This window comes from Cervus canadensis, chromosome 6 (assembly GCF_019320065.1).
Source record: "Cervus canadensis isolate Bull #8, Minnesota chromosome 6, ASM1932006v1, whole genome shotgun sequence".
Taxonomy (NCBI): domain Eukaryota; kingdom Metazoa; phylum Chordata; class Mammalia; order Artiodactyla; family Cervidae; genus Cervus; species Cervus canadensis.
The window spans coordinates 38,222,128-38,249,592 of NC_057391.1; the positions used below are offsets into that span (position 1 = coordinate 38,222,128).

At 52.0% G+C, this 27,465-nt stretch overlaps 2 protein-coding genes across 2 annotated transcripts in view; both read right to left on the reverse strand.

The window, feature by feature from the left end:
* Positions 1-18,318, reverse strand: part of SPTBN5 (spectrin beta, non-erythrocytic 5) — a 49,548-nt gene extending 31,230 nt beyond the window's left edge. The window contains exons 1-16 of the mRNA XM_043471553.1: positions 18,113-18,318; positions 17,551-17,722; positions 17,175-17,342; positions 15,831-15,947; positions 11,538-11,695; positions 10,786-11,014; positions 9,335-9,966; positions 7,708-7,846; positions 7,361-7,593; positions 6,968-7,121; positions 6,680-6,880; positions 6,390-6,596; positions 4,948-5,080; positions 4,132-4,253; positions 3,845-4,045; positions 3,016-3,168 (exon numbers count right to left, since the gene is read on the reverse strand). Of these exons, the coding sequence (XP_043327488.1) occupies positions 3,016-3,168; positions 3,845-4,045; positions 4,132-4,253; positions 4,948-5,080; positions 6,390-6,596; positions 6,680-6,880; positions 6,968-7,121; positions 7,361-7,593; positions 7,708-7,846; positions 9,335-9,966; positions 10,786-11,014; positions 11,538-11,695; positions 15,831-15,947; positions 17,175-17,342; positions 17,551-17,661 (2,958 nt within the window). The 5' untranslated portion in view covers positions 17,662-17,722; positions 18,113-18,318. The remainder of the gene's footprint in view (positions 1-3,015; positions 3,169-3,844; positions 4,046-4,131; positions 4,254-4,947; positions 5,081-6,389; positions 6,597-6,679; positions 6,881-6,967; positions 7,122-7,360; positions 7,594-7,707; positions 7,847-9,334; positions 9,967-10,785; positions 11,015-11,537; positions 11,696-15,830; positions 15,948-17,174; positions 17,343-17,550; positions 17,723-18,112) is intronic.
* Positions 18,319-22,083: 3,765 nt separating this feature from the next.
* EHD4 (EH domain containing 4) overlaps positions 22,084-27,465 on the reverse strand; it is an 84,695-nt gene continuing 79,313 nt past the window's right edge. Inside the window, exon 6 of the mRNA XM_043471557.1 lies at positions 22,084-25,985. Within this exon, the coding sequence (XP_043327492.1) occupies positions 25,449-25,985 (537 nt within the window). The 3' untranslated portion in view covers positions 22,084-25,448. The remainder of the gene's footprint in view (positions 25,986-27,465) is intronic.

Genomic DNA, 27,465 nt, shown 5'->3' on the forward strand with positions numbered 1-27,465 from the left:
TAGGAATGACCTCAGATATGCACTGCTATAGAGATGTTTGAGCTGCATCCCTCTGAAAGGACAGGGGTCTGTGTCCTTAAAGGGCTGGGAGGGCCCTTTAAAAATTCAAGACCAGACATCCAAATTGGAAAGGAAGAAGTAAAAGTGTCATTATTTGCAGATGACAAGATTTTATATATAGAAAACACTAAAGAATCATGTGGTAATGCAGGAGACACAGGTTCAATCCCATGTCTCCTGGGGGAAGATCCCATATGCCAATGGGGCAACTAAGCCCATGTGCCACAACCACTGAGCCTGTTCTCTAGGGTCCGGGAGCCACAATTGAGCCCACGTGCACAACTACTGAAGCCCACATGCCCTGGAGCCCATACCCGGTAACAAAAGAGAAGGCACTGTGATGAGAAGCCTGAGCACCATGACTAGAGAGTAGATCTCACTCGCCATCACTAGAGAAAAGCCTGAGCAGCAGCAAAGACCCAGCACAGCCAAAAATAAATAAATAAAATTTTAAAAAAGATTCCACCAAAAAACTGTTAGAATAAATGAATTCAGTAAGGTTGTGGGACACAAAAATCAATATACAGAAATATGTTCAATTTCTATACACTAATAAGGAACTATCAGAAAGAGAAATGAAGAATCCCATTTGCAATTGCATCCCAAAGAATAAAATAGCTAGGAATAAATTTTTTTACTTTATTCTTTGGAAATGCAATGGAAAATGGGACTGTTCTCTTCATTTCTCTTTCTGATAGTTCATTATTAGTGTATAGAAATTAAATTTGCAATTAACCCCCAAAGAATAAAATATCTAGGAATAAATTTTGGGCTTCCCAGGTGGCGCTAGTGGTAAAGAACCCACCTGCCAATGCAGGAGACATAAGAGATGTGGATTTGACCCCTGGGTTGGAAAGATCCCCTGGAGAAGGCAATGGCACCCCACTCCAGTACTCTTGCCTGGAAAATCCCATGGACGGAGGAGCCTGGTAGGCTACAGTCCATGGGGTCGCGAAGAGTCGGATACGACTGACTGACTTCACTTTCACTTTTCACTTTCATGCATTGGAGAAGGAAATGGCAGCCCACTCCAGTGTTCTTGCCTGGAGAATCCCAGGGACGGGAGCCTGGTGGGCAGCCGTCCATGGGGTCACACAGAGTCGGACATGACTGATGTGACTTAGCAGCAGCAGCAGTGCAGCGCAAGAATAAATTTAACCAAGGAGGTAAAAGATCTGTTCATTGAAAACTATAAGACATTGATGAAAAAAAATCAAAGAAGACACAAATAAATAGATATTTTGTGTTCAAGGATTGGAAGACTAAAATTTGTATGGGACAATAAAAGATCTCAACCAACCAAAGCAATCTTGAGAAAGAAAAAACTTGGAGTTGTTATGCTTCTTGATTTCAAACTCTTTAACAAAGACGTAGTAAATCAAAACAGTATAGAACTGGGATAAAAACAGACATATAGATCAATGGAACAGATAGCCCAGAAACAAACCCATGCATATATGGTCAATTAATTTTATGACCAAGGAGCTATCAATTATAAAGACTATACACTGGGGAAAGGACAGTCTTTTAAAAAATAGTGTTGGGGAAACTTGACAGTTGCCTGCAAAAGAATGAAACTGGAACACTTTCTAATACGACACATAAAAATTAACACAAAATGGATTAAAGACTTGAATGTAAGACCTGAAATCATAAAGCTCCTCGAAGAAAACATAGTAGGCTAAGCTCCATGACACTGGTCTGGTAATGATTTTTTTTTTTGATTTGACACCAAAACCAAAGGGACAAAAACAAAATAAACAAGTGGCTAAAAAGCTTCTGCCCAGCAAAGGAAACCATCAACAAAATGAAAAGGCAACCTATGGAGAATGGAAGAAAATATTTGCAAATCGTACATTTGATAGAAGGTTAATATCCAAAATATACAGAGAGCTTACACATTTTAATAGCAAAAAGCCAAATAATAGAATTTAAAAATGAGCAAACATACAGATGGTCAAGAGTTACATGAAAAGATACTTATCACCATCATAAGGGAAATGGAAATTAAAGCCACAATGAGATATCACCTTATACTTATTAGAAAGGCTATTATCAAAAAGACAATAAATAAGCATTGGTGAGGATGTGGAGAAAAGGGAACCCCTGTGCACTGCTCATGTGAATGTAAATTAGCACAGCCACTATGGGAAACAGTGTGGATGTTCCTCAAAAAATGGAAAATAGAACTACCACGTGATCCAGCCATTCCACTTCTGGGTATTTATCTGAGGAAAACAACACTAACTCCAAAAAATATATACACCTTCATGTTCACTGCAGCATTATTTACACAAACCAAGATGTGGAGACAACCTAAGTGTCCATCAGTGGATGAAAGAACAAAGAAAACATAATACACACATACACACACACACACACACATGTGAGCACTGAAGTATTATTCAGCCACAAGAAAGAATTGAAATCTTGCCATTCAGGATGACGTGGATGGACCCTGACGGCATCATGCTAAGTGAAATAAGTTAGATGGAGAAACACGAATACCATATGATCCTACTTATATATGTGATTAAAAAAAAAAACCCAAGCTCATAGATTCAGAGAATGGATTGGTGGTTCCCATAGGGGAGGCATGGGGAGTGGGTGAGATGGGTGAATGGTACACATTATAGTTATAAAATAAAACTTTTGTTACTGTGCATGTGTGCTGATGGATGTTACTAGATTTACAGTGTGGTCATTTTGCGATATATGACATCTATTTATACCTGAAAAAATACAGTGTTATATGCTAATTATACCTCAATTAAAAAAAAAAATTCGAGGCCAAATCCTCCTCTCCCTCCTCCCAGACAGGACCACAGCTGACACAGAGCTCACTGGGGCACAGGAGTGAATAAGGGAGAGGCAGGAGGAGTGAGGAGGGGGCAGGACAGGAATCACCCGAGGCAGCAGGGCCAAGCAGGCAAGACCCCCTCAGCAGCAAGGTACCTCATACTTGAGCTGCATGACTTCCAAGTTGTTGGCCTTGGGCTGCAGCGTTTGCAACAGCGTCGTCTGTTTGGTCAGCCAGGACTGCAGCTCCCCACATAAGCCATAGAAGCCAAACAGGGCCACCACCTCCTCCAGCTGGGCCCTGCGGCGCTGAGGAGAGGCCAGCCCAGAGGCTGGGCTGAGGGCCAGTGCCTGCCATGGGGCACTGAGAGCAGGTCCCCCATCACCTCCCAACCTGCAGAGTCCACGGCCAGGCGCAGAAACAGTCCCTGTCCCACTGCTGGGCCCTCCACCCTCTCGCGCAGAGGGCCCAGCAGAGCATGCACATTGCTCTCATCCTACTCACACCCTGTGCTCTTGGGTACAATCTGCGCTTCTCCCTGGGTCCGGCCCTGCTCCCTGCCCCTTCCTCTGCGGGCTCTCCTCTAGCTGCTCCCAGGCCACCCTGCTGTGCTCCAGGCACCCTGGCCCTTGCTCCTCCACTGGGCCTCTTTCCTGCCTTTGCCCGGGTCCTGCTTAGAACACTCTTCCCCACCATCTCCCCCTGCCACGCCCCTGACTCACCTGCTCCCAGCTTCTCGCTGTTCAAGTCTCCGCCTAAATGTCCATCCCTCAGAGATGCCTCCCCTGATTCCTCGCCCTCACCTGGCCTCCCCTTCACACTCCCATTGCACCCAGATCCGTCTAATGACTTGTTTCACATCTTCTCTGCCCTGACCCAAGCTCCTCAAGGGCAGGGAACACGTCCTGTCACTGCTCTGTCCCTGGGCTCATGGCCCAGGATCCAGATTGAAGGAGTGAACGTTCCGTGAACAAGGAGTGTTACCTCTGCCTGGGCCCGCAGGCCCTCATAGTCCTGGCTCAAGCGGTCCTGTGTCTGAAGGATGGTGTTGGGGTCAAAGTCAGGGTCAGGCTCATCTGGGAGGGCCATCTTCTGGGTGCCCCACAGACCAGAGTGGCAGGAAACTTCATGCCAGGCCCCTGGGTTTCTCGGGCTTATCTTCGGAGAGCTCAGGGCAGATACCACCTGTGCCCACAGGACAGAGGTCAGCATGTCTGGAAGAGCTCCTGGCAAGGAGCAGAAGGCTTGGCAGGGTGGGCCAGCAGCTGTACCTGAGCTTCCGGTCCCATGATGTGACTGAGGGGCACTGTGGCCTGGCAGGCCCCTGGGGTGTCGGGGTCCGTCTGGCGTGGGGGCGGCCGGGCCTCTCCCGGGAGCTGGGTGAAGTGCAGTCCTGTGGGAACACAGGTCCTCAGGGCCGCACTGGCCCTGTGCCTCTTCTTGAGCCAGGAGCTGGCCTCTGGGGATGGGCAGGGGAGATTATTCATTACTCAGTCCTGTGCCAGGAGCCCTGCAGGCCAGAGGATGAGGGCCAGAGCTTCCTGAGCTCCTGAAGGCCTTATGCCCACAGACCTAGGACACTTCCTAGGACTGTGCAAGGATAAGCAGAATGCACATTGTGTGAAATGAATACTATGGGGGCCCAGGGAGTGGAGGACGGCCAGAACAGGCTGGGGTCGGGAAAGATTTCAAGGGCAGGGTGAGCCTGGCTGGGGGAATAGCATTTGCAGAGGGGGAGGCAAAGTGGCGCTGGTGGCAGGAGCTAGGGCATAGAGGGGTTGGGGGCGGAGCCCAGGCTGGCCTTCCAGATGGGGGGGTCTCTGTCCCTCTGTGTCTCTGGCCCTGGGCAGGGTCAGACACCGCAGCAGCAGCAGCAGCCAGGCTGGCCACTCAGGGGTTGAGGAAAAGGAAGAGGCACAGAGAAAGACTGGAGAGGGAGGGGAACAAAGGAAGATTCAGAATTTCAGGCAGCTTCATATCTTTCCTCCTCTCCTTAACTTCTTCCCCTCAGTCTTTGGATGCTCCCAAGAGCCACACAGATTCCTGATGCTCTGTTAAGGTGCCCACGTAAGGTCTTGGCCTTATACCTCTGTAGATGAAGCTTGTTTTGACCTGAGGGCATGGTGGTTGGCTGCCCTGCAGTGCTAAAATTTGGGTCCCATCCTCAGGTCTCCTGGTGACATCTCCATCAGTTCTGCTCCAACCTTCTGGGGGTTCCCTCTGTATGGAGGAGGGAAGGCTCTACTTAGCTGCCAAAGTGACTCCCCACCCACAGGAGAGGGGACATCTCTGTACCTCCCCACCACCACTGGGCAAAGAAAGGGTCTGAAAATGCCAGAGATTATAACTAAGCCTTCTGTCAATGCCAAGGTTGGCTGGGCAGTAGAGGCCACAAAAGAAGGATAAGGCGTCTCCCGTCATTCATTTAAACAACTCAGACTGGAGAAGGTGGCCACATAGTATAGAAGGAAAGCAATACCAAAAGCAGCACGTGTTAATATAATGCAAGTGCCAAGAGTTACACATTATAGTCACACAGGGAGGGAACGGGGAGACAGTCCTGGACAGGAGCTGGGCAACCACTCCAGCAGGTGTGAGGGCAGTAACTTGGCCTCTGTGAACCTTGGTTACCTCATCTGTAAAGAGAGGGCGCTGGACCAGACAACTGCTAACACGTTGTGGTTCTATTTTCAAAAATTGTTGATTATATGGTCCAGGGAACAAATGCAAAGGAAAAGAGATAGCTCAACCTCAGCTAAGTTAGAACCACAGAACTTTCAGACTTCTGGTAGTCTGGTCTTGGTGATCAGTACCAACTATGCCACCAGGCCCCCTTCCAAGACACGAGGACCTGTGCTGCAGGTCTGCAGGCGCCCGGGACGTGGCGCTTCCTTGGCATGAGGGTGCATGCATGCTAAGTCGCTTCAGTCGTGGGATGAGGGTAGACGGACCAAACGTGAGTGCAGGACCTGAGGGCTGTGATTTACACATCCTGAGCTACATGTACAGCTTCTTGAAAGAAACTGCATACCCTCAGAGGCCTGAACCATCCTGCCCAACATGTAGGTATGTGGTTTTTTTTTTTCTTTTTTAAACTGGAGGCTCGATAAACTGAGGGAGGGGGTTCAAAGCAGTCTGGGGTAGTGATTTGGCCACCCAAAGCCTAAAAAGGCCTAGTCAGGAGAGCCAAATAGGGCTGAAGAGCGAAAGGACACCTTAGGCCCGGTGGTCAAAGTAAAGGGACATTGCTGGAGGAAACTGCTCATTGCCTGGGAACTTGTGGGCGAAGTGAGCAATGCCATACTGCCCTCTGATGTCCTCCACCATGGGCAGACAGTACTCTACTACCTCTGGGCTAGGACAGCAGGGGAGATGATGCTGAGAAGGAGTGGGCACCTCCAACCCCAGGGGAAGGCACGTCAGGGGCCACAAAGGCCATCTCACTTCCACCCTCTGTGTGGTCAAGGGTGCAGTGCGCATTTGGTGTCGGGGGCCCGTGGGTTTCGGTCCCTGTCCTGTCTCTACGTACCAGGAGCGCTGCCTGGGCTGTGGCCACCTGTGCCTGCTCGTCTAATCGATGCAGCTCGGTCCCGAAGGTGCGCACAGAGCGTTCCAGACGCAGGTGTTGCCGCAGTAGGGCCTCGGTGGCCACCTGGTCCTGTCCAAAGGATGCACTCTCCAGTGTAGACCGCTGCTCCTGAAGCCACGAGTCCGCCTCCGCCACGTCCATGAAGTACTGTGAGGAGGAGGGCAGGCTGGGCACACATGGGCTGACCCTGCACTCCCTGCCCGGCCACCCAGCTCCTGCTGCCCTGCTACCTGCTGGACGAGCAGGGCCGCCTGCAGCCTCACGCCCTGCTCATCCATCCGGGCCCAGAGCCGCTGCCACATGCCCTGCACCACCTCGGCCCGCTCCCAGGGATCCGGCCGCATCGGGGGCCCGCAGGCTCCCAGTTTGCGTCCCCTCTGCACAAGATCAGTGCACACGGCCTGGTGGCGATGGAGCTCGGCTTCCAGGGCCTGGAGAAGCACAGAGGAGGGAGCTGGGTGAGGGAAGGGATGGATGGCAGGGAGAGGGGAAGAGGCAGGATGCAAGAGAGAGGGCACCTTGTGTTTCTGCAGGGCCGCTGCGATCTGGCTGAGATCCGGGCCCATGGACGCCTCCTCCACCAGCTGTCCGTGCTCCCTCAACCAGGCTTCCTCCTCCTCACAGCTGTGCAGGAGCTCTGCCTGCTGCAGGGTCTGCTCCAGCGAGGCCCGCCTGAGGGACGGCAAGGGCCACAGAGGGAATCAGGCAGTGATGGGGCTTAGGGAGGGATTCCCCACCAGGCCAGATACCTCCCCTTAGACAGGACTTCTCCTCTCCCTGGATCACTCAACAGAGGAGACTAGGGTCAGGGCAGAGGAAGTCTCCAGGCAGCATGTTTAAACCTGGGCAGGAGGTAATTTGGATTACAGAAAAGTTGTGGAGAGGGTAGAGGAGTTTGGGTGGGCTCTCACCGGGACCTGGCAAGAGACATGAGGCTCTGGTAGAGCTGGGCCAGCGCCCTGGCCTTGGCCTGCAGCACCTCCACAGCAGTGCCCGTGGAAGAGTCCAGCTTCATTGTCTGGTGGGCCAGATGGCTCACGTGGGCTCCAAGGACTGAGATCTGGGCCTCCAGCAGGTCATGCCTCTGCAGCAGCCCCTCTACCTCTGTCAGCTTCTGCCCACAGGCCGTGGAGCTGACCAGTACCTGGACAGGGACAGATGAGTGGTCATTAACGTCCCAGAGTGCTGGGTCGCTGTGAGTGCCAGGACTGGCGCATGCTGCTATGTTCCCCCAGAGGTCCACTGGTCCAGGGCCCACCTGCAGCTCGTTGAGCTGGTCGGAGGCAGCCTCCACCTCCCGCAGTAGGCTCAGCACAGCCTGCATGCCCGCTATCTGCTTCCTCTGCCCTTGGAGCCGCTGAAGGAGCCGCTCCCAGCGCCGGGTGATCTCCAGCTGCCTGGGGGATGTGAGAATAAGGGTGGTGTCCATTGGGCCATGGCAGGGAAGCTTGGGGTCCACAGTGGGTGGTTGGTGGGCTTGTCTGTACTGGAGGAACCTGAGTACTGTGGCTGGGGCTGTGAGCATCCTACCCTGGAGTGGGAGGGGCAGTGTCCCTGCCTTTTAGAAACAGGCAGAAAAACTGAAGGGAGAGTCTGGGAGGTTCAGGCCTCCTCTGACCCCCAAGCCTTCCTTCCAGTCCTCATTACAGGTGACCGCAACTCCATCCTTCCCAGTGCCCTGGCCAGGAACTGGATGACTCATTTTCTCACATCCCACTTCTCATCTGTTTGCAAATTCCCCTGGACTCAAAATAAATGCAGAACCCCTCCATTTCTCATCACCTCCACTTCTCTATTATTCTAAGTGATTACTGCAGTAGCTTCCTGACTGTTCTCTCTGCTTCTGCCCTTGTCCCTTCAGTCTACTCCTGTCGTGGCATACAGAATGATCACTGTAAAATAAAAGTTAGATCGTATGACTCGCCTGCTCAAGTCCTGCCATGATTTCCTATCTTCTGCTGAGTAAAAACCACATCTTTACTGTGTCCTGCAGGGTCTGGCGGGAACTCTGCCACCACCCCTGGCCTCCATACCTCCCTGACCTCAACTACAACCTGTTTACTTGGCTTCCATGTTATTTTTCAAACATACCAGGTATGTGCCCCTTTGGGACACTGCCCTAGTATAGTCCGTCATCATATCTGTATGGTTTCTCACTTCTTTCTGCTCTTTCAGTTCAGTTCAGTTGCTCAGTCGTGTCCGACTGTTTGTGATCCCATGGACTGCAGCACGCCAGGCCTCCCTGTCTATCATCAGCTCCCAGAGTTTACCAAAGCTCATGTCCATTGAGTCGGTGCTCTTTGCTCAAAAGTAAACCTCCTCTGACCACTCAGTATAACTCCCTCTGCCCACGTTGGCACCTCATATGCCCCTATTCTGCTTTATTATCTTTTAAAATCACTGTCTCACAGACTGTATATGTTTCTGTTTTCCTTAGTAGCATGTAAGCTCTATGAGGGGAGGGATTTTTGTTTGCCCTTTTCACTGCTAAATCTCCAACACCTAGAACAGTACTTAGGACATAGCAGACACTCAATAAATGCTTAGTTTTAGTGAATAAATTAATAAGAGGCTATCTAGAAAGAACAGAGCTTTACCAAAGGGATCAATGACAGAGGTTGGAGTTTTAGGCAACAGTTGGAGCTAGATCTTTTAATTTACTTATTTATGCTGTGCCACGCATCTTGCAAGATCTTAGTTCTCTGACTAGGAATGGAATCTGGGCTCTGACAGTAAAAGCGCCAAGTCCTAAACACTGGACTGCCAGGGAATTCCCAAGAGACAGATCTTTTAAAAGGGAGCCCCAAATCCATAAATCACCCCCACCTCCTCATGGTAGGAAGGCCTTAGCCTGTTTTGAAGACTGTCCCATGCCCGGGGCTCACCTGCTGGCCACCTCTGTCCCGCCGTGGTAACGCTCCTGCTGGAGAATGTCCGCGATCTCGGCCAGGGCCTGGAAGCGCCCCTCCTGGGGCAGGATACTGGCCTCCAGCATGCCCAGCCTCTGGGCGGCCGCGTCCACCATGGCCGGGCTGGCCGGCGGGGCTGCGGCCCGGTCCAGCACCTGCTCTGTGTCTGTCAGGAAGCTCTCCCGGAGGGCTGCCTTACGCTGGAAACGCCGGGCCAGGGTTTCCAACCGCTCTAGTTGTAGGAGCCTCTGCTGCAGGGCCCGGCTCCGTGAGGCCTCCGCCCGCTCCAGGCTTGCCCAGCGCCGGGACAGCTCCGCAGGGCCCAGGCCCGCGGGTGGCAGAAAGGGCCTGCGGTTCTGGGCTCGGAGGGCTGTCTGCAGCCGAAAGAGCAGGGCCTCCATGGCCCCTCGCTGCTGCAGCCTCGGTGGCTTCTCCTGGGTGCGGAAGGAGGCAAAGGCCACCAGTAGCTGGCGCATGGCTGGCAGGTTGTCTGGGAAATTCCGCGCCTCCAGCTGCACCTGCTTCTCTGCAATCCAGCACAGCAGGTCGGCCACCAGCTCCTCGTACTGGGTCTGCAGCGCCTCTGACTCCCGCAGCTGATGCAGGATCTGGTGGGGGGCATGGGAAGGGCTCAGACCAGCACCTGGGGGGCACACCCTGGCTTCCAGGTCCTGGCAGCCTTCCCCTTTTGGGTGCTGAGTGCCAGCCAGGCTTGCCCAAGTGCACAGTAGCTCCTGCTCTTAGGTGAGGATACGCTAAAGTGGGGGTGCTCCCAGCCCCCAGAGAAGCAAGGTCTGTTTCCATTCCACACTCAGACCTGGGAGTGGGGCTCCCGTCCTGCCTTCCTCTATCTTATTTTACCCCGTTTGGCCTCAACACTGGAGGTGCTCTTCTTTCCCTCCCTGAGGCCCCCACACCCCTAAAGTAACTCAGCGCCTTTGGCCTGGATCACCTTCCCCACTCCCAGCTGAGACACCAACCCTGAGAACAGCCCTCCCAGGCCTCAGCCTCTGCCATCGTGCCCAGAGGGTAAGAAAGCCCCCCAGAAACATGGACTTGGCCCAGCAGAGCTGCCCCGTGTTTGTCCTTGCAGAGTCCAGCTCTCTGTGCCTTTTAATCCCATTAGGAGCTTAACAACCTAAGAGCCGAGGGGGAGGGGGAGGGGCAGGGAGAGGCGTTGCTCACCCGGCTTCCCTGTATGCCGGGAAGTCTGCTCATGCTCCCTTGAACACTCCCAGCAGCCTTCTGTTACCCAGAATTAATTGCGTTACCCAGGCATCATCATTCCCATTTTACAGATGAAGCACAGGAAGGTTGGATGATGTGGCCAAGGTCACACAGGGAGGAAAGGTCACAGGGTGTGCTGACTCCGGAGCCCATGTTTGCCCCACCTCTCCGCAATGCCACCTTCCCTCTCTGTTCCCAACCTTCACGAGTCTCCTCTGGACGGTCTGCTCCTGGTGCAGGCGGGAGAAGTGGTGGTAATAGAGGGAGACGTAGGTCATGATGGAGCGCTCGTCGGGCTGTAGGGCTGCCACGTCCTCAGGATCCAGCAGCTGAGCAATGCCCAGCTCCTGCTCAGCTACGTGGAAAGCACAGCGGAGGTTGTGCAGCGGGCGGTCGGGACGCAGGGAGCTGTAGTCAAGCAGGTCTGGCCTGGGGAGAGAGCAGGCAGAGCTCTTCACCAGAGTCAGGGACTGCTCAGCTTTATGTGGACTTGTTAAGAGTGTCATTCCCACCTTGCTGGGCACTAACTTCCCCCTGATGATGATCTAAGGCCCTGGTTGAAGGAATAGGACTGGGAGAGGGGAGGGTTAATTGTGCTTGGGGCTCAGCCTCCTGGGTAGCGGGGGGAAGCTCCAAAAGGGACAGGTGCTTACCAGAAAGAGGACTGAAAAGAGAATCAGGGACACAGAGAGTAGAAGAAGGCAGGGGTCAAAGGCAAACCTGGCTAGTTCTATGGAAGGGGGGAGGGGTGTCACAGACCAGAAGCTCAGGGTCAGTGTCTCTAACTCTGAGCCCAGTGTAAGGGGCCAGAAGGATATGGGATAATGGGTGGGTTGAGGACCCAAGTCCTGGAGGAGTTAGCTCAGTGGGTAGAAGGCCTCTGAGAAGGAAGCAGAGGCCTGCCTCAGGCCAGCCAGGGCAGGAGGTGCTGGGTCCCCTCCCATACGCCCACCTGTGGGCATGGATGAGGGCACTGAAGCTGAGCCCATCACTCCAGCTGCGGGAGAAGTCCGTGATGTTGATGTTGGCATAGCCGGCAGTCTTCCGCTGGCACCAGACCAGCAGAGCTTCCTTGGCAGACAGCAGGGCTGCGCTGACACCAAACTCCTCCTGGAAGGACAGGACAGTGGGTCACCGTGCAGGGATGGGATGCGGAGGGGGGTAGGCTGCAGAGCCCGCAGGCTGTGGGAGAAGCAGGCTGGGCACAGTGCGATCCTGCTCCCCCACCTGGAGGCGGTGTGGACGGCCTGTCCTTCAGAGCATCTGACTGCACTTGCTGTTACTCGTGCTGGGCAGGGATTGGGAGTGCGAGAGAAAGATTGTCCTTACAAAGAAGTGGGGCAGTCTGAAAGTTGTCACCTCTGAGCAGCTGGTTTTGAGTCACAATTGGTGACAACAGCCACAGTAGCTCCCATTTCTCTCGGCCTTCCTTTCTTTTTTAATATTTATTTATTTGGCTGTGCCAGGTCTCAGTTGTGGCACTTGGGATCTTTAGTTATAGCATGTGAATTCTTTATTTTTTTTTTTGCATGTGAATTCTTAGTTGCATCATATGGGATCTAGTTCCCTGACCGGGGATCGAACCTATGACCCCTGCACTGGGAGGGCAGAGCCCTAGCCACAGGACTATTAGGGAAATCCCTCTCCAGCCTTTCGGCTGGGCCAGGCACTGTGCTAACCAACCCTGGGCCACACGGAATTGAGTCTGGGCTTCATTAGACCGACTCCAGGTCACCATGGGCTTTCTGCCAACCAGGCACCAGGCCCGCACATGTGGCTCTCCACCTGGCACAACCCCCAGACGTAGGCACTGTTAGCAGTTACATTCTAAGGAAGCACAGGAGGTGCAATATGAGGGGTCAGGAAACTGCCCGGGGTTTCCCGGCTATTAGGGGAGGGTCTCTCTTGACCTAGAAACCTCTGACATGCGGAGCCCATCTGTCTGCCTCACAAGGCCTCCCTCACACAATGGCTTCCTCAGACTGGGAAATGACCATCTTCAACTGGTTTCTGTCTCCTTGATAATCTCTTTTATTCTGCTGCTTTCGGTTTCCGCACATTCCCCCTCACCTCCCGCGCCCCCATCCCATCCCTCTTTTACTCAGTGCTTCTTTCCCTCCTCCTTCTGGGCTCCACTTCTTTCCCTGCCTTCTGTTTTTGTCCCTGTCCTGCCCTCAATGGTCCTCCCCTTCCCTCCACCCCCTCCCTTGCCCCTCACACCCTGGAATCCCCATCTCCTTTTTTTCTCTCCTTTTCTCCCTTCTTCATCACTCAACTAGAGCCAGACATCCTGGAATGTGAAGTCAAGTGGGCCTTAGGAAGCATCACTATGAACAAAGCTAGTGGAGCTGATGGAATTCCAGTTGAGCTATTTCAAATCCTAAAAGATGATGCTGTGAAAGTGCTGCACTCAATATGTCAGCAAATTTGGAAAACTCAGCAGTGGCCACAGGACTGGAAAAGGTCAGTCTTCATTCCAATCCCAAAGAAAGGCAATGCCAAAGAATGCTCAAACCACCGCACCATTGCACTCATCTCACACGCTAGTAAAGTAATACTCAAAATTCTCCAAGCCAGGTTTCAGCAATATGTGAACTGTAAACTTCCAGATGTTCAAGCTGCTTTTAGAAAAGGCAGAGGAACCAGAGATCAAATTGCCAACATCTGCTGGATCATCAAAAAAGCAAGAGAGTTCCAGAAAAACATCTATTTCTGCTTTATTGACTATGCCAAAGCCTTTGACTGTGTGGATCACAATAAACTGTGGAAAATTCTGAAAGAGATGGGATATACCAGACTACCTGATCTGCCTCTTGAGAAACCTGTATGCAGGTCAGGAAGCAACAGTTAGAACTGGACATAGAACAACAGACTGGTTCCAAATAGGAAAAGGAGTACGTCAAGGCTGTATATTGTTACCCTGCTTATTTAACTTACATGCAGAGTACATCATGAGAAACGCCAGGCTGGAAGAAGCACAAGCTGGAATCAAGATTGCAGGGAGAAGTATCAATAACCTCAGATATGCAGATGACACCACCCTTATGGCAGAAAGTGAAAAAGAACTAAAGAGCCTCTTGGTGAAAGTGAAAGAGGAGAGTGGAACGTTGACTTAAAGCTCAACATTCAGAAAACTAAGATCATGGCATCTGGTCCCATCACTTCATGGCAAATAGATGGGGAACCAGTGGAAACAGTGGCAGACTTTACTTTTTGGGGCTCCAAAATCACTGCAGATGGTGATTTCAGCCATGAAATTAAGACACTTACTCCTTGGAAGGAAGGAATAATACAACCTAGACAGCATATTTAAAAGCAGAGACATTTCTTTGTCAACAAAGGTCTGTCTAGTCAAGGCTATGGTTTTTCCAGTGGTCATGTATGGATGTGAGAGTTGGACTATAAAGAAAGCTGAGGGCCAAAGAATTGATGCTTTTGAATTGCGGTGTTGGAGAAGACTCTTGAGAGTCCCTTGGACTGCAAGGAGACCCAACCAGTCCATCCTAAAGGAGATCAGTCCTGGGTGTTCATTGGAGGGACTGATGCTGAAGCTGAAGCCCCAGTACTTTGGCCACCTGATGCGAAGAGCTGACTCATTTGAAAAGACCCTGATGCTGGGAAAGATTGAGGGCAGGAAGAGAAGGGGACGACAGAGGATGAGATGACTGGATGGCATCACTGACTCGATGGACATGAGTTTGTGCAAGCTCTGGGAGTTGGTGATGGACAGGGAGGCCTGGCGTGCTGTGGTCCAGGGGGATGCAAGGAGTCAGACATGACGGAGTGACTGAACTGAACTCCCGTCTTCCAATTCTTCCACCAATTTCTGTTTAGAAACTCAGAATGTCTTGGGAGATTGGGATTGACATATATACGCTCCTATGTATAAGACAGATAACTGATGAGAACCTACTGTGAGCACAGGGAACTCTACTCACTGCTCTGTGGTGACCTAAATGGGAAGGAAATCCAAAAAAGAGGGGATATATGTATACATATAGCTGCTTCACTGTGCAATATACTATAATACAACCTTGTAAAGCAACTATACTCCAAAAAACCCCCCCAAAGCTCAGAATATCAAAGCACAGCAGGTTATATTCCCTTCCCCGTCCTCTGGGCCTGGGAGCTTGGATAGAAGGGACTAGTATGTAGCAGTGCAAGGGGGGAGGGGAAGGAGTTTAGGGCCTGGAGCTGGGCTCTGCCAGAGCCAGGCCAGCCCAGAAACCCTGAGCAGCTGGGTTAGGCTGGCAGACATGAGCCAGGAGTGATTCTGGGGGTAAGCGTGTATGGGCATGGGGTCAGCCTGGTCCCAGACACATCTGAGTTTCACAGGGAGAAGGGCCTGAGCTGGCTGCAGACGAGACAGCCAGCTGGCCAGTTGGGGGCCAGTCAGGGGACAATGTAGACCTGCTGCCCCTGAGGGAAGGGATGCAGGGGCACTTGGAACTGGCTTAGTGGGATGGGGAGGGGAGCGTGGCTTCCTGGAAGGGCTTGAGGTCAGCTAGAAGTTGATCCATCCACTCATTAGCCAAATGGGTGCTAGGCCCTGGGGATGCAGGCTGGCAAGGCCCCTGCTCTCCTGGGGGTCACAATCCCATCAAGAGTGTCAAGGGTCCTCCTGGATTTGAGCCAAATCTGTGGCTTCTTTTCTTTAAGATTTCATGCTCTAAGTTGGTTTTCCTAACCCACTGGAATTGAGTTTTTGGTGGGGTTTTGCAAACCATGAAACTATGAATATTTATATAAGGACTTTTATGTGTTCACTCTTCCTGACCCAGTTGTAGAATGGAGGAAGATGAGGAACCATCTCTCTGGTTTTCAGGATCCTGAGGATTTGGAAACCTTCAGGGCTGGGGCTTTCCCTGTATGTTTTATTTTTCCCAATAGTACATTATGGGGTAATGAAAGTTACAGGGATTCAATGGCAAGTAGAAAACAATAAATTAGTAGTGAAAGGCAGGTGGTGGGCAGGCACCTTGACCCCCTTCACTAGTAAATGACTTGTCCCAGACCCAACTTGAAGCCCATAAATCCATTAATAGCTCTTAATTCAGCATATTACAACCTCTCTGACACTCTGAATCCTTTGCCTGCGATTGAAGAGTGAATAGAAGTTGTGTGGATGCCGAGGATCTGCTGTGGGCCTCCTAACGGTCAGGTGGAACTGCTCTGTCCCCAGGGCCCTGAGGGGAGGCCAGGGCTGGGCTGGGCTGGGCAGCTGGGCATGGGGGCTGAGACATACCCTGTCCAGGCAGATGTGGGAAATCTGGAAACGCAGAATGATGACCCAGATGAGTCCCAGGATGAGCGTCTGGTCTCCATCCACGATGTTCTCTGGCCCAATGAGGGGTATTGGCACCTGTGGGCATATTTTTCTGACCTCAGCCACAAAGCCCATGTACTAGAGAAGACTCATAGTAACCAAAGGGTTGGCTGCCAGATGGGAAGGGTTCTGTCTGTCCTGACCCAGGGGGTCCCCAGGGGAGAAGCCGGCAGGCCCAAGGCCAGGCAAGCCCAGGCTTTCCAAGCGATAGCGGAGACAAGGCTCTCACCTTCATAGGCTACATATCTGTGACACATTATGTCTCTGAGCTTGAAGGGTGCTGAGTAGCTTCTGACAAGGGCTACAGGACTTGCACCTTTCCGAGGTTCTAGAGAGGAGGTGATTGGCTCACAGGCCATTGGCCCTGGGACCAAGTAGCGTGGGCTTGCATTGTGTGGCTGGAAGCTTTCTGTTCTTCCATAAGTCTAGGGACCACAGTGCTCCATCCCTTGCTCTGGCCTCTCACCTTCCTGGCCTCCCTCCAGCATGCTAGGCTCCCAAGGGGCTGCCTGTGACCCACATCCCAGGACTCAGGCTCAGCCCAGCCAGTTTCAGCTGTAACTTCACACCCTCCAGGCTCAGCCATCTCATGCTCCAGTACCTGAAGCCAAGAGCCCCCAGGCTTCCCAATTCCTGCTGCTCAATATAAATGACCCCTGCATAGCCCCCCGACACGGGCCATGAGGATCCCTGTTTCTGGAGCTCTCCTCTCCTTTTAGAGACGACTTCTCTGGGGCTGTCCCTTCCTCTCAGGATCCCTCCTATTTGCAGAGGCCCCTCCCGGCTGTCTAGTTCAGCTTCTCCCAGGCAGCCCTACACCACCTCCCTTCCCTGCCTGGCTCAGTAGTGTCTGAGGCTCTTCCCCTGTGTCTGACCCCCACATCCAAGATCTGCTGACCAGCTGCTCATGGGCCTTGCCTGGAGAATATTTTCCTCTTTTATGAAAAGAGAAGGTTAAGAGTGTACTGAATCTTTCAACTTAGACTCCACAATCTCTCATTGTAGGCAAAGGCAGATTTCATTCCCGCCCACTGGGGACAATGGTTGTTCCAGCTCCAGCCGGGTGGGTGCCCTCTAAGCCGGGTGAACTGTGCAAAGTAGGGCTTTGCTTACTGGACTCTGTATCCCAGCTGCTCCTCCTGGATTCTGGCTCCAGACTCTGCTCGGCCCTGTGGCCAGCCCAGGAAAGATGATCCGGTCATCCGGCCTGTCCCCACCGCCCACCCCAGCACCACGCCCAGGAGCCCTCTCCCCAGTGCCCACCTTGGCCCTGAGGAAGGCCAGAGCTCGGCTGCTGTTCTCCAGAAAATGGACGCGCATGCGGCCCCGGTTGGGGGGTGGCAGGGCCTCCCCTGAGATGAGCTCCAGCAGCCGCAGCAGGTGGGTGCCGTCAGCCAGCTCTGTGCACAGGTTCTGGATCTTAATGCCCACCTGGGAGGGGATGAGGAACAGGCACAGGGTCAGCCCAGCCTCTCCTGTCTGCTCCATCCCAGGACCTGGGCGGTGAAACCTAGAGCACCAGCCTGGAGGAAGGAGCACTGGTCTTAGCCAGCTGGGCTCAGTCGGCCCCCTGGGTCCACCTGCCAGGGAGCTGGGGGCACAGTGGAGGCAGCTGTGGGGTGGGCCCAGCTGCACTCACCCGGGCGTGCTGGAAGATATTGTTGATCCACTTGGTGAAGGTCTTCTCCTGCATCTGTATGTGCCGCGCCTGCAGCTTGCGGATGTGGCCCATCTCGTACGCAGAGTCCATGGTGGGACTGGACCGGGAGAGCCAGCCTGGGGTCTGCGGCTGGACTCCTGCTTCAGGTGTCCTGTAGCACCAAGGAACTGCTGGGGGTTGTGGGGCTCACTGGCCAGCAGGCCCGGAGCCCTTTGGAGATGAGGAGCCACTGGATATTTCCCTAAGCTGGAGACATTGGGGGCCTGGAGGCTGGGGGAGGAAGGTGGATTCTGATGACTCCCTGGAACAGGGGACCCCTCCCTGCCAGATTGCCCCACGTGTGGTGGGTGGTTGCAGCTTGGGATCTAGCCAGGTAAGGTCTTAGGCTCCTTGCTGGTGCCCTACACTTGAGTGGCCCACCCCCTTTTCCAGATTCTTCTTCTAGAGCTCCTGCTGCCAGAGGTTTCCCCTGGGCCACAGCATTCGGCTGCTGCTGCTCGGGATGAATAGGGCAGGTGGAAGGAAAAAAGAAACCGCTCACCTTGTTGATGTCCTGAGAGGAGACCTAGCTGGACGGTTGGAGATGGCAGATAGCAGGGGCTGGGCGGGGAGGGAGAGACATCAAGAGAGGCTGAGGCTGAGGCTGGGGTAGCGCCATGGCCCTCCTCTTGGGCCAGCGAGGCAGTGTGACGGCACACAGCTGGCATTGTCCTCCCACCTGCCACAGGGCGTGGCCCGGGCCTGGAGGGGGCGGCTCAAGAATGCTCCAGATTGATGCTCCAGGGTCTCCTCCTTCATCATCTCCCTGCTGCCAAGGCCTTCAGTATCGGGTGGAGTCCTGGTGCCCAAGACACAGAGGCCCACAGGATGGTCTCGAGTTGGCTTTGGGTGGGAGCTCCATGGGGGAGCTGCAGTCTGGGTTCAAGAGCCTCTGGTCAGAGCCTCTGCACCCACACCCCAGGCTGAGGCTGCTCTTCTGCACCCCAGCAGGGTCTCTTTGGGAGCACCTGCAGGGCTGGAGATGGGAGTGAGCCCGTGGGGCTACAGCCCTCACACCCTCTCCTGGGGGGACTCACCATAGGCCACAAGGAAGCACTGGATCAGGGCTGGGCTTTCCAGGCTTGATGGAAACACACCCAACCCAGACTAGGGCTGCATGATAGGGTCCCTTCCACCTGGGGGCCACTTTCTGAAGGGGGCTCCCCCTGAAAAGGGGTAACCCACACCCGCAAAGCCTGCCTGTGGGAATGAAAGAATCTCCTCCAGAGTCAGAGATATGGTGTTCACTCTTTGGGGCCCCAGCACCTGTGCTCCGGCTGGGCCCGAGGCTCAGAAGCAGGGCTGTGTGGGAGCCAGCCAGCCTCTCTCTCCAACCCCACCACCCCCCACTGCAACCGTGGACTGCACGACACAAGGAGTGCAAGTTCTAATTCAGGGGGCTTCATAGGACTGTCTGCTTACAGTCACGGGACTAGGCTGTGTACCTAGGTTCATCCACCCCAAAGCCCAGCAACCATCCTGAGGGAGGCATCCCTCACAGTCCAGGCCAGTGAGAGGGGCAGTGGCCAGAGCCTGCCCTTCAGAGCTGGGTGGGATCCATTACACCTGAATTTCAGCCTGTGGCTGGGAGTGAGGGGCATGCTGCCCTTGGGTGGGGGACAGATCCCCTGTATCCAAGAGGAGCCCCCGCCCCTGTTGTCCTCTCCCTGGGAGGTCCCTCCTGACACTGATTGGCTTCCCAGCACTTGGGATGAACCTGAGCTTCCTTCTTGCCCGCAGCCCCAGGTCCAGTCAGGCACCAATAGCTGTCACTGCTGTGCCCCACCAACGGGCACTCCACAGGGCACCCCCCACCCGATTACTCCCACTGCCCCTGCAGGTCCTCATCACTGTCCCCAGCTCAGCACCCTGTCTCCCTGTCAGCCTACGCCCAGCCCACCATGCCTTCACAGAGCAAGACTCCCCATTGCCAGGTGGGGACCAGAGCAACCTGCTCACATCTGAGCATCAGTTCTTCTCTCAGCTTAGAATGTCTCTTCTGCACCATCATCCACAGTCTCATATCAGCCCCAGTTAAAAACCTTTCCTATAACCAACAAACCCATGAAAAGATGCTCAGCATTGCTCATCATTAGAGAAATGCAAATCAAAACTACAATGGGGAATCACTGTCACACCTGTCAGAATGGCTATCATTAAAAAAAATCTACAAACAATAAATGCTGGAGAGGATGTGGAGAAAAGAGAACCCTCTTGCACTGCTGGTGGGAATGTAAGTTGACACAGCAACTATAGAGAACAGTATGGAGATTCCTTAAAAAACTAGGAATAGAACTACCATGTGACCTAACAACCCCACTGCTGGGCAGACACTCTGAGAAAATCATAACTGAGAGACACATGTACTCCAATGTTTGTTGCGGCACTTTTACAATAGCAAGGACATGGAAGGAACCTAGACGCCCACCAACAGATGAATGGATACAGAAATTGTAGTACATACATACAATATTACTCAGCTGTAAAAAGAACGCATCCGAGTCAGTCCTAATGAGGTGGATGAACTTAGTCTATTATACAAAGTGAAGTAAGTCAGAAAGAGGAAAAACAAATATTAAATATTAATGCATGCATATGAATCTAGAAAGATGGTACTGATGAACCTGTTTGCAGGGCAGCAAGGGAGATGCAGACATAGAGAACAGATTTGTAGACACAGTAGGGGAAGGAGAGTGTGGGACGAATCGAGACACTAGCATAAAAACACATACATTACCATGTGTAAAACAGAGAGCAAGTGAGAATTTGCTGTGTAAAACAGGGAGCTCAACGCAGCTCAAACTAGAGGGGTGGGATGGGGTGGGAGATGGGATGGGTTTCAGGAGGGAGGAGACATGTATACCTGTGACTGATTTGGGTTGATGTGTGGCAAAGGCCAACACAATATCGTAGAGCAATTCTTCTCCAATAATTGTATTTTGTTCTATATTTCTCAATATTGTACAACTATAATTTTTGATATTAAAAAAGAAATCCTTTCCTTCGAGGAAGTCCCCCTTCCTCCTACCTCTGTAAGTTTGTTTCACCTCCCATCAAGAGCCTTGGCCCAGGCATCCCATGTGATGTGAGCCCCAGAGGACAGGATGGAGCTGCTTGGCCCTTTGCACACATATCTCAACAGAGGTGGTTGTACTTGAGGTTGTTGGGTAGGTTGTCAGGAAACTGCTCTTCTTTTTCCCAAGTTCAACTGTAATAAAGCGTACTGTACATGATACCAGGACCAGCTTCTCCTAGGCTGTGACTGACTGCAACCCCTGGTGAGAATCCTGTTGGTCATATAAATTTGGAATGTTTATGCTGCAAGTAACTGAAGTTTCAAGTCAAATGGGTTTAAACAATATAAACAGAACATACTGGTCCATGTAACTGGAAAGTCTGGCAGGAGGACTTTAGGTGAGGTTTGATCCAGTAGCTCAAATGATGCCACCACAGGTTTGGATTTCCTTTGCCTTTCTCAATGCCTCCTTCATCTTCATGCTCCATGGGGTAGTTGCTGCCAGCCTAAATCCTCCAGCACCACTGGGCACTTCTCTCAAAGCTATTTATATTGTTGTACCAGTAGGCTCACTTCTTCGAACTGCATGGTTTAGAAAAGAGAGAACATCTTCCTGAGAGTTGGAACAGAAGTCTGAGGGACCTCTCATAATCACATGTCAATTTCTGAACCATTTCTGTGACCAGGTGGATGAAGTACTCTAATTGGCTCAGCCAATCAGGATCCATCCTGGAAAGGAGTAGGATCTGTCTCCCCAAACTTCACCTTTCAGTTTGACGGTGGGGAAGTAGAGAGTGGCCTGCCAAAGGAAATTCCAGGTCTGGATCACTAAAAGGGTACGTGGGAGCCAGTGTGAAAACTCCAGATGTCTACTATGGGAGCTCTGCACCTGCAAGGCGTGGCGAGAGGTAGGAGCAGCGCCAGCCAGCCAGGGGTTGTATCCCAGCACCATGGCACCCTCAGGTGTCCGGCCAGCCTCAGCGCTAGAGAGGCATCTCCTGTGAGTGCTCAGTGATGCCCCGTCCCCAGCCTCAGCGCTAGAGAGGCATCTCCTGTGAGTGCTCAGTGACGCCCCGTCCCCAGCCTCAGTGCTAGAGAGGCCATCTCCTGTGAGTGCTCAGTGATGCCCCGTCCCCAGCCTCAGAAGAGTCTCCTCAATGGTCCCTTCCAGTCTTGGCTTCCAGTCACTCTTGGTCGGGGCATAAACCTCCTTCGGCGCCTGCTCCCAGACTTGGCCTCTGCCCACATCAGATGGAGCTGCTCTCCTGCTGAAGAAGCCCCCATCTCCCACCTAGAGAACATGCAGAAAGAGACAGCGTCACAGGGATGGTGTGCCAAGGGGCACGCCCATCCCTTAACGCCTCTGCCTTGTTTCAGAATGGTTCCAAGGGATGCCTGCTTTGTTCCCAAGACAACTGGTACACAGTCATTGAAAAACCAGAGCCAACGGGAAAAAGTGATTTTTTTCAGTAGTTTATTGATCAGTAGACTTTTTTTTTTTTTGACGTTTTGAAACAAGATTACAAAAAAATAGAAGCATTGTGTATTAATAGCATTTTTTGGCTAATTAACATGTCACCTGGTACACTTAAATTCAGCCCATGTTTACCTGGAAAAAAACTCAGTGGTTATCTGTCCTAAGAAAGTTACTCTTCTGTCACATTCCATGGAGGAAATAAACAGTGCCTCTTTAAACGCTTTCCTTATCTCCAAGGCAATCTGTCCATGGCATTGCTCTGGGCATCCAGAAGGAGCAGAGCTGCAAAGTGGAAAGGTCCCGGTGGTGGCTGTCAAGCCATGACTCTGGTGGTTAAACCCCATCCTACATGGTGAACTCCAGTACAAGACATTCCCAGTGTGTTACAGGGGTGGCTATTGAGACCCAGTGGACACAGTGAAGGACCGTGGTCAGAGCAGCGGGGTCAGGGCTCTGCTGAGGCCTTTCCTGTGGGCTGTAAGCGGGGTGGGGGTTGGGGGAGAGCACAAGGCATTTGGCTTCTTCTCACATGCTCTCTGACCCACCTGGACACCAGTCCCATGATATGGAGTAAGAATCCAACTACTTAAGGCCCACCGCTCTGTGGGAGGAGCCACAGCCCCCAATCCAGGCGTTACTGTTGCACGATGACAAGTGATCCAGAGAAGCCAGTTCAGCCCCAGAGAAGCAAAAGCCAATTGAAATGCACGGCCCTCCCCACGGAAGCGTGGCCCCACCCCGGGCCATCCAAGCATGTGGCGAGGAAAGAATCCATGTAGGACGCCAAGCAGGCTGGACATCAGCGTGTGGCCACAGAGCTGTACTCTGTGATCATGAGCTGTACACAAACAGACTCGAGATCCTTAGGTTTTCTTCTGTGGAGTCATGGACAGCATGGACAGTTTTAGAGTTCAGCTGCTTCCAACCCCCAGCCATCCATGAGTGCTCTAGGGAGGGGGTTCTTGGACAGTCGGGTGGTCCTGGGAGGACAGCACAGTCGGCCAAGGTGTCCAGATCCTGAGGGCTCTGTGTTACCAGCCCTGCTGCACAGGGTCAGGGGGTAACGGGTGTTTTGGATCCAGACTCAAGGAACTCTGTGCAGGTCCTGGGGAGAAAAGGGTCCTCGCTTGGCCGCCATCCCTAATGGTTTCCAGTGTTTTTCTTTCCAATCAACTTTTCACAATGGGTGACTTCAGGTTTCAAGAGAAGATATTAACAAAAATGGACATGCGAATTCCTTTCTCTTCATTTTTTCTCAGCATTTAGCTGATAGATGATCTCCTGCCAGAGGTCATGGGGTGGTGGGGTAGGGATCACCCATGAGGTGTTTCTATCCTCATAGCATCAGAAACCTCCTCTCCGGCTCCTCTAAAACAATATTCCTCTATGTCAGTATATAGACAAAATCTACATATACACACATTAACAAGTGTCAAAAATATGTACTCATGGGACATATGTGTATATATTTATCTTTATATATGACAGCTGAACATGGCAAGATCAATCTGAGTGGAAATCAGCTAACTCTGGCATCTCCAGACCTCTGGACAAATGAACTCTTTCTCCTTCTCTCTCAGTCTTGTCCTTTGCTGGATCAACTGTGCTCACATGCCTGGGTGGTCCTCAGGTGTTCGCAGAACCATCTGCTCAGATTACAGTCCTGGAATCACAAATGTCTCTGTGTGTCTAATTAATTTAAAAGTGCTCATTAAGACTAAAACCATGTTATGTATTTACTTCTCTTCAAGTTAAATTATTGAGAAAGTAAGCTAGGGAGAGTGAGGGCTAGGATCTGGGAAAATGTTTCTCTAAATAAATAAACGTCTTTAAATCTGCAGTTCTGCCCTTGATGACATCAGGGGAAAAAAAATGTGGCTTTGGGAAGACTTGGGCGGGACTGTTTGGGTTTCCTTCATTTTGGTGCCGGCAGGGTTCCAGGCCATGTGGCCATCACAACAGTGATGAAATACCATGTCTCTCTTATTGCATAAGTAATGGTGATGGAAAGCCACCTGCATCCCGCAGCTGGAGCCCACATAGAGGCTGATCTCCACTGGTCACAGGCATTTGGGTGAGTGGTCCAGAGAGGTTCACACAGGGCCCCTGGGAGAGAGAACACTCAGGAGCTGATGTACAGCGAAGTGCCCAAACCCTGCCTCATGAGGCATCCGTGGTATGAACCACACAGATTCTGAAGAAAAGGCTTTATATGAGAGATTCCATCTTGTTTCTGCATAAGGGTTTTTATCCTTTATACAGAAACTGTATTTAAAAAACTGGACATGATAAAAATGCCCATTTTCTTGTTATAAAAATAGTTTCTAACACTAGTAGACTGACTTCTTCTACCTGATAGCCAGTGAGGGTGGGCTGGCCCCTCATTCCCTTTGTGTCCACAGGGCCAGGACAGTGCATGCACCAAGCCATGTTTTTGCTGAAATTAAATCCTGCCATCGACCAAGGAGCCTTAGAGACATGTGACCATGCTAACTGAGGACTGGGGAAAGCCGCCTCTTTTCTTCCTCTAGTTTAAATGACAGTCTTAGCTACAAACTATTGGACAGACAAGAAAAGCTCGTTTTCAGATTTCAATGTGACTAGAATACTAGAAATCTCGCCAGGGGTTAGTAAAGGTTGTGAGTTCCAAATTCCTAACCAAATATAACTTTGCTGGGAAGGCTTTGGGGTTGGGGGAGCCCCGGGAAGGCCGGCCAGTGGACGCTGTGGGGGACACTCCCTGTGGCCTGGCTGCCTGCTCCGCGGGCCAGCAGAGGGACGGGAACATGCAGACAAGGTGTGTCCTCCCCTCAAAGCCGGGGCAGCCCTCTTCTCTTTGGTAGATAGTTTGGAGAGAACAGAAACCTCTGGTTTTTTTTTTTTTTTTCACTCTAAATAAAGCAGGGAACAAAATAAATAAGCTGGTCTCTGCTGCCTCCCGGTGCTCTCTGAGGGAGAGCCAGGCTCATAACAATGAATAGTCCAGCGGGGCCTAGCAGTGCCCCTGGCTCACTCCCTGTGGTTCCTGGGATTCCATGTCCGAGTTTCTCCAGGCTTCCAAGGACTTCCTGGAAGCATTCCTGGAATCTCCCTTTGTTCTCAACCCTTCAAACTTCATATCCATCCCCTCTCCCCAATATTTTAATAGAAACTCAGGGAATTTTAAGGTAAAAGGACCTGATCTAGGGTCCAGTGTCTGCCCTTCCCATTCTACAGATGGGGAAACTGAGGCACAGGGCAGGCAGTGTCTCACCCAGGGTCAGTGAGTTGGTGACAGGGTGGGCCTCAGGCCCAGGCTCCCCTGATTCCCGCCCCACATTGCCTTCCCTGTGTGTCATCTGCCCCTTAGTCGGCCTTGGACAAGGACTTCCTGTGGGAGGGCGGCACAAGATGTGGGGGCAGGCTGCTGGGCAGCTCGTAGCCGCTGAGCTTGATCTTTATGAGGTGCTTGGCCAGCGCGAACTCCTCCTCATCCAGCATGCCATCGCCGTCACAGTCAGCCAGCTTCCAGATCTTGCCCAGGACGCTGTTGGGCAGCTTGGAGGTCACCATCTCCTTCTTGGCGTTGATGCCTGATATCTTTCCGTTGATGGGCGACAGGGTGTAGAAGAGCTCGTCATAGACGGGCTTGTCTTTGGCCACGACCCACTCCTCCTCATCGGCACCCTCCTTGGCGCCCTCCCCGTAGCCCTGGTTGAAGGGGCTCTCGGCCGTGCCGTCGAAGGCGCCGCCCTGCACGAGTGGCGGGGGCATGCTCATCTCCTCCTGGCTAATGAGGTTCATCAGTGACGAGATCTTGTTGGTGAGCATGTTGTCCACGGCCTCGATCAGCTTGGGCTTCAGCGAGTGGAACTTGGTGAAGTCGTAGTTCTCAAGTTTTTCCTGGAAAAGGAGAAACCACAGACTTGGTTAAAGCCCTCCTGCAGGAAGCAAACAGGAGAGGGGTGGCTGGAGGGACAAATGATCCCTTAAAGCCGGAAGCCCATACTCTGGGCTGTCCAGAGCTCTCTCTTTGGTATGGTTCCCATATCTGAACTCACCAGGAGTTGCTTTTGGAACAAGAGGCAATGTTTTCCTGCAGTAGCTGACCTAGGCTGGCAAGAGCATGAGGGACAGTGAACCCCTAGGGCTTTGAGACAAAATTCCTTCACCCTGCCTTTTTTAAGCACTCTAGAGATTTAGTATTTCAGCTTTTAAAGAATTTTACATACTTTACATAGTTCAGTTGATCTTTACAACAATGCTGAGAGGAAGGGCAGGTATTAGTAACCTACAGAAAGCACAAGGGGTGTGTGCGCTGGTGGAGTCAAGACCAGAGCCCAGGCCTCCTCCCACTCGGCTAGCCTCTTAGTGCTGTAACATGAAGCTGTGATAGAGCTGTCTGTAGAACTTATTTAAGTAAAAATGATTACTGAAAGATTATAGTGACCAGCTAAAAAAAGGTAGTTTACAGTACAAATACGTAAAAGTTGAAACTGGTAAGAGAGAGAGGAGGAGGGATAGTGTTAGTCACTCAGTTGTGTCCAATGCTTTGCGACCCCATGGACTGTAGCCCGCCAGGATCCTCTATCCATGGAATTCTCCAGGCAAGAATATTGGAGTGGGTTGCCGTTCCCTTCTCCAGAGGATCTTCCTGACCCAGGGATTGAACCCAGGTCTCCTGCATTGCAGGCAGGTTCTTTACCATCTGAGCCAGCAGGGACGGGAAGGGCAAGTACAAATGCAGCCAACAGAGCTGAGAGGTATTAGTGGGATAAGGGTGAGTCTCAGCTCCATCTCCCAGGAGAGCTGGGTGGAGCAGATAGACCACAGGGTCTGGAGACGGCCCGAGTGGATGTGGCCAGGATGGGAACCGACTGTAGATGCCACAGAGGCTCTGTGAATGGCTTTGTAGAAATAGTCCTTCCTGCCTTGGTTTTCCTTGGTTACTCACCTTCCTTCCATCCATTCATCCATTCATCCATCTAATCCAACATTTACTGACCATTTGTTACACGCCAGGCCCTGTTCAGGAATATAAATATGAAAAGCCATAGTCTCTGCCTTCAGGGAACTCATATTCCAAAAAGGGCCTGACTTAGTTTACAGTGAAACAATGATAACATAAAATAGAATAAAGTCATTAAACAAAGGGAAAAGCCAAGAAACTGAAAGAAAGAGGGAAGGAACTATCACATCAGACAATGAAGGCTGTGAAAGGCTATGTTCCTCAGCTGCCCTGGCTGGGGCCGAGGGATCATACCCCTTGGCTGTTGGAGGGGAGAAACCATCTGGTTATCACAAGAGACAAATCCTCTCTGGTCCTGAACTGTGAGAGTCACTCAGGGGATTTTTAAAAGGGGCCTGAAAAATCTAGTGAAGA